The sequence below is a fragment of the Rana temporaria genome, chromosome 1 (genome assembly GCF_905171775.1).
Source record: "Rana temporaria chromosome 1, aRanTem1.1, whole genome shotgun sequence".
NCBI lineage: Eukaryota > Metazoa > Chordata > Amphibia > Anura > Ranidae > Rana > Rana temporaria.
In genome coordinates, this window is record NC_053489.1 from 609,315,008 (window position 1) to 609,320,931 (window position 5,924).

Genomic DNA, 5,924 nt, shown 5'->3' on the forward strand with positions numbered 1-5,924 from the left:
GTGCTTTGTTTCTTGACTAAGAGTTGATCTTGACAGCCTTCCACCAACACGAAGAAGTCCTTGAACCAGAATGGGGTCAAGGCAGCTAAGAGGGCTTGAACTTGGGAGACTATCTCCTCTTTGAAGGAGTTTTAGCTCTTGGGGGAAAACTTGCTGTTGAACTAGACCTATCACTACCTCCCCGGCCTCCTTACGTTCCTCCACAGACACAAGATTGCTGCAGTGATACGTCTTCATTTTTATTCTCCTGATTCTTGCAATCACCTTAATGAGCATTGACCAACTGGAGAACCTGCTCAGACGATTTAGAGTATCAGTTTGTTCATTGGCTTGTGATGCAAGGGTTGTAACAGGTTTGACTTCAGGGTCGCCTACAATTAGTTCTGCTGAAGAGCTTGAAGATGCGTGCACTTCAGATCTCCAAAGGAAACTAGGCCCAGATAACCAACTTGAGGTGGAGATATCCGCTACATGTAGACCCCTGGATGCATGGTCGGCTGGGTTTTGTGTCGTATCCACATAATGCCACTGGGTTGGATCTGTAATCTCTCTTATGAGTTGAACACGATTGGCTACAAACACGTGAAACCTTCTTGCTTCGTTATTGATATAGGCTAAGACTACTTGGGAGTCTGTCCAGAAGAATTCTTTGTCAATTTCTATTTCAAGTTCTGCCTTCAACATGACACTCAACCTTGCTGCAGTGACGGCAGCTGAGAGTTCAAGCCTTGGGATGCTCACAATCTTCGTTGGTGCAACTCTTGCCTTGGCCATTACGAAGCTGCAATGGACTTGATCTCTGTCATTTTTGTACCTAAGGTACGAACAGGCACCATATCCTATGTTGCTGGCATCGGAAAAGTGGTGTAGTTCCACTTTCATTCTGTTACCAAAGTCTGGGGGATGGTAACATCTGGGTATCTTGATTTCCCTTAAAGCTTGCAGACTACTCTTCCAAGCCTCCCACCGTGGACATAAGCTCTCAGGAAGTGCTTCATCCCAACTGATGCCTCTGTGGCAAAGCTCTTGGAGAATGCACTTGCCACTCAGTATGAAGGGGGCTATGAAGCCTAGAGGATCATAAAGGGAGGCTACGACTGACAGGATACCACGACGAGTTGAGGGTTGATGCTTTATGTCAGCACTGAAACTGAAGGTGTCATTTTCAATTGACCACTGAATGCCAAGTACTTGTCCTTCTGTTGTTGAGTCTGGGCTAAGTTTGACAGGTACACTAGTTGTTGCTCTTTCTGACGGAGCTATACAGGACAGGACAACCCTTTTATTAGAGTTGAACTTATGCAGTCGTAGGCCTGCATTTTTACATAATCCTTGAGTTTCAAGGATTAGATTCGAAGCTTCGCTGACTGTTGGAACGCTAGTTAGGCCGTCGTCGACATAAAAGTTCTTCTCGATGAAGGCTGATGCTGAGGGATGTTCTGACTTGTGTTATCGTGCAAGATACTTAAGGCCGAAATTGGCACATCCTGGAGAGGAGCTGGCACCGAAAAGGTGAACTGCCATTCTGTATTCTTTCGGTTCTGTTTCCAACTGACCGTTCTCCCACCAAAGGAACCTTAAGTAATTGCGCATTTCTGAGGGGATATAGAACTGATGGAACATCTTTTCAATGTCGCATATCACAGCAACTGCTTCCTTCCTGAAGCGACAGAGGACTCCCACTAGAGAGTTTATCAGGTCGGGACCTGTCAGCAAGGTATCGTTTAGGGAGATGCCTTTGAACTTTGCTGAACAATCAAAGACAACTCTTAACTTGTCTGGCTTCTTGGGGTGATAAACCCTGTGATGTGGGATGTACCACACTGTCTCTTCCTCTGATAATGAAGGGGCTGGTTCTGCATCACCTTTTCTGATTGTTTCTTCCATGAATGCAGTGTAGTGTTCATGGTACTATCTATTTCCCTTTAATCTTTTCTTTAGATGATGAAGTCGAATAAGGGCCAGCCTCTTATTGTTTGGTAGTGCCAGTTGACTGTTGTCTTTGAAGGGTAACGGCATCTCGTAGTGTCCATCTTTCCTTTTCATTATAGTTTCCGAGAGAAACTGCACGAAGCGAACATCATCTTGAGACACGTACTTATCTTCATAATTTCTTTCAATGAAGTCCATTTCTAAAGCCTTTAACACATCAGCGACCGGCGGCATTGGCATTTCTTTCACTGCGACTCTGTGTACGAAGCTCTGGCTACCCTGTCTATCAAGATGTGGATTTGCTGATCCTACAATGCTCCAGCCGAGCATAGTTTTTTGAGCGAAGGGTTCATTTTCGGAGCCGATAACAACCTCCAAGGGAGCCAGTGCTGATGGGCAGTCATAACCGATCAGTAGTCCTACTTCGCAATCTTGAAGTGGCTGTAACTTGTTTGCCAATTGTTTGAGGTGTGACCACTGGAGTGCAGTCTCCTTAGTGGGGATGTGAGACTTATCTACTGGAATGAAATCTCTTGTATAGGCTTGACGGAGTTGGACTTGAACTTCGGAGTTGAAGCCACGCACTTGCAGACCGTGAGCAATTTGGCTTGAAATAACTGTGTCAACCGCTGTCATTGTGCTGAGCCTTAGCTGTAATGGCTTGGTGCTCACACTTAACTTCGATACCAGGTCTGCCAGAATAAAGGTTGAATCACTCTGTGTGTCAAGTAAGGCATAAGTGAGGATTTCCCTCTGAGGCTCCGTAGTAGCTGACAACAGAACTGGAACAATGCAGGATGTGGCAGACGTATGTCTTGTCAAAGTATGGGACATAACTTTGGGAACGTTGTCGTTTGCCTTATTTCTCATGCCTACTGAATCATCGTTTGATGCCTTGACAGGCTCAGTGTCTCTCTGTATGTGCAAACAGGTTGGATGACGTCGACTGCATATGCTACACGTGTGTCTTCCTTTGCAGTCTTTTGTAGTGTGGCCCTTTCTTAAGCAACCAAAACAGAGATGGTTTTCGTGAATAAAGGCCCTCTTTTCATCGATGGTCTTTGCCGCAAAAGTCAGACATTTAGCGACACCGTGTGTTTCGTCTTTGCAGACTAGGCAAGGTGGTTTCGGTCTTGAAGCTGAGATATTTGGAACGTTGAAGGTAGAGGGCTTCATTTGAGTGCTTGTGTTGAGCGCCTTGGCTCTCTTGGGAATTCTCTCATCTGTAGTCTTGGTACTGAGGAGAAAAGGAGAGGCAATGGGGTTGCATGCAATCTTAGCTTCCCTTTGCAGGAACTCTGTGAAACGAGCAAAGGTTGGGTATTCTTGGGACTTGTCCAGCTCGTCCACGGCGATGCGACCCCATCTGCGCACGATCCATTCAGGCAGTTTCTTGAGAAGCTTGTGGTTTTCTTCACAATCATTTAGAATAGCTAGGCCTTTAACATGAGGAATGGCCTCCACACAACCTTGAAGGAAATCCGCAAACTCTCTTAATGCTACAGGGTCATTTGCTGATATCTTTGGCCATTTAGCCAACCTTTCTCTGAAGGCTCTTTGCACTATGAATGGACCTCCATACCTGTCCTGTAGGATTCCCCAAGCACCTAGATAGGCATCTTCTGAATTTCGGTAGAAGAACCCTTCCACTGCCTTACGAGCTTCACCACCGAGATACCTCTTCAAGTACAGCATTTTTTCGCACACAGGGAGTGGTTTCTGATCAATCAGCGCCATAAAGGATATCTTCCAATCTATGAACTTCAAAGGATCACCTGTGAATACAGTTGGTTCAGGTATAGGGAGACGGTTGGAGATAAGCAGACTTGCAAGTCCTGGGGTTAGACTAACTTCTTCATTTGGTCTTGACAGCCCAAGTGGTGTATTTGAAGGTTGAAATGGCACAGCCTTTGTATTCAATGAGTTTCGTGGTTCATTATTTTGGCAGAGGTATTGCACATTGTGGTCTGTCTCCTGTTCGTAAATTTCAAGACTATCATAAGCGTTGTAGGCTTTCACTCTTGCTGCAGCTACCTTGACTTCATTTTCTGCTTGTAGCTGTTGTAGTCTTGTCTTTTCCTCATCCAACTTCAGTTTAATTTCTGCTTCTAGTTTGTTCAGCTTAGCTTGCTCCTCGCGCATCTGTTGCGTCGCCTTTGCCTGTTCTATTTTGGCTGCAAGATCTGCTTCTGCGTCAGCGCGTTTGCTAGATCTGGAAGTGGCTCTTGAGCTTGCGTTGGAGTCTGGTAATGACTCTGAGAGGACAGTTTCTGTTTCTGAGTTTCCAAAGACTGACTCATGCTCTTCTTTATTAAGAACCATCCTCACCCTTTCCTTCTCAAGTTGATCGTTAAAGATTTCATCTACATTCTCTAGCCGCTTGCTGATGAGGTTGCAGATTTCAGCCGTTAACGCGGTGCATGCATCCATTTTCTTAACAACGTACGGGGTAGTGGAATTATTTCGGCACATGGACTCATACTGTTGGTGCACTAACGCTTCTTTGGCTTTAATCTCTTTCAATCTTGTATTAAGGTCTTCAGTTGAGCAGAAACCTTTTTTGGTCTTGACAGCCCAAGTGGTGTATTTGAAGGTTGAAATGGCACAGCCTTTGTATTCAATGAGTTTCGTGGTTCATTATTTTGGCAGAGGTATTGCACATTGTGGTCTGTCTCCTGTTCGTAAATTTCAAGACTATCATAAGCGTTGTAGGCTTTCACTCTTGCTGCAGCTACCTTGACTTCATTTTCTGCTTGTAGCTGTTGTAGTCTTGTCTTTTCCTCATCCAACTTCAGTTTAATTTCTGCTTCTAGTTTGTTCAGCTTAGCTTGCTCCTCGCGCATCTGTTGCGTCGCCTTTGCCTGTTCTATTTTGGCTGCAAGATCTGCTTCTGCGTCAGCGCGTTTGCTAGATCTGGAAGTGGCTCTTGAGCTTGCGTTGGAGTCTGGTAATGACTCTGAGAGGACAGTTTCTGTTTCTGAGTTTCCAAAGACTGACTCATGCTCTTCTTTATTAAGAACCATCCTCACCCTTTCCTTCTCAAGTTGATCGTTAAAGATTTCATCTACATTCTCTAGCCGCTTGCTGATGAGGTTGCAGATTTCAGCCGTTAACGCGGTGCATGCATCCATTTTCTTAACAACGTACGGGGTAGTGGAATTATTTCGGCACATGGACTCATACTGTTGGTGCACTAACGCTTCTTTGGCTTTAATCTCTTTCAATCTTGTATTAAGGTCTTCAGTTGAGCAGAAACCTTTTAACTTTGTCCTACATTCCTTTGCTAGCTCCTTCCAAGAGTTGCACACCTTGTTGAATGCCTTTTCATTTTTCTTAACTGTTTCTTCGTGCATTTCTTTGCCCTTTTCTGTTAGGCTTCGCTCTCTAGAGCTGGATCGTACCTGTTGTGACTCTGTGGGTTTGTCTGTTTCTTCAGCAGGTGACAACATTTTGTTCTAGTGTGCCTTTGCCTTTCAAGTGTGAGTGTGCCTGAAACCTAACTTGAATGAGTGTTGGCTCAAACTTGCTACTAAGGGCTACGACAGATAACAGGTGTTCACACTTGTAACTAAAGATTAGCAAACAATGCATACAGTACTACAAAATGTTTTAAACGAATATACTGCTGACACTTTCTAACCAGACAATTAACCCTTTACGTAAATAACTGCAGTTTAGTGGATTAGGAACTTTAAATCTGACACTAGGCCTCTAAACACGAATATAATAACTTGATCACTGGTTTAGCAAAATATTAACTATTTGGCTCGCATAGTAGTTAAGGGCGGCTTCCGGATCACATATAAAGAGCCCGCTATATTTAAAAGTCCACGTGACACGTTTACTTTTTTAGCCAAGTCTCTGTTGCCAAGATGGCGTCCGCACGTGTCTTGCGAGGCGTTGGGAAGCCTTTACTCACAGTTCGATGAAGACAGCGACGCAGCTGGTGATGTCGAGTCTCCACCGCAGCGACGAGTTTTCACTGTTACGGC

General features: G+C 44.7%; 1 protein-coding gene across 1 annotated transcript; it reads right to left on the reverse strand.

The window, feature by feature from the left end:
- Positions 1 to 1,453: 1,453 nt before the first annotated feature.
- On the reverse strand, positions 1,454 to 5,618 carry LOC120924325. Its single transcript, XM_040335207.1, has 2 exons — positions 5,189 to 5,618; positions 1,454 to 4,487 (listed from the first exon to the last, which is right to left on the reverse strand). Exons 1-2 carry the CDS (start codon positions 5,379 to 5,381, stop codon positions 1,912 to 1,914), a joined length of 2,769 nt encoding a protein of 922 aa, XP_040191141.1. The 5' UTR covers positions 5,382 to 5,618; the 3' UTR covers positions 1,454 to 1,911.
- Positions 5,619 to 5,924: the final 306 nt, after the last annotated feature.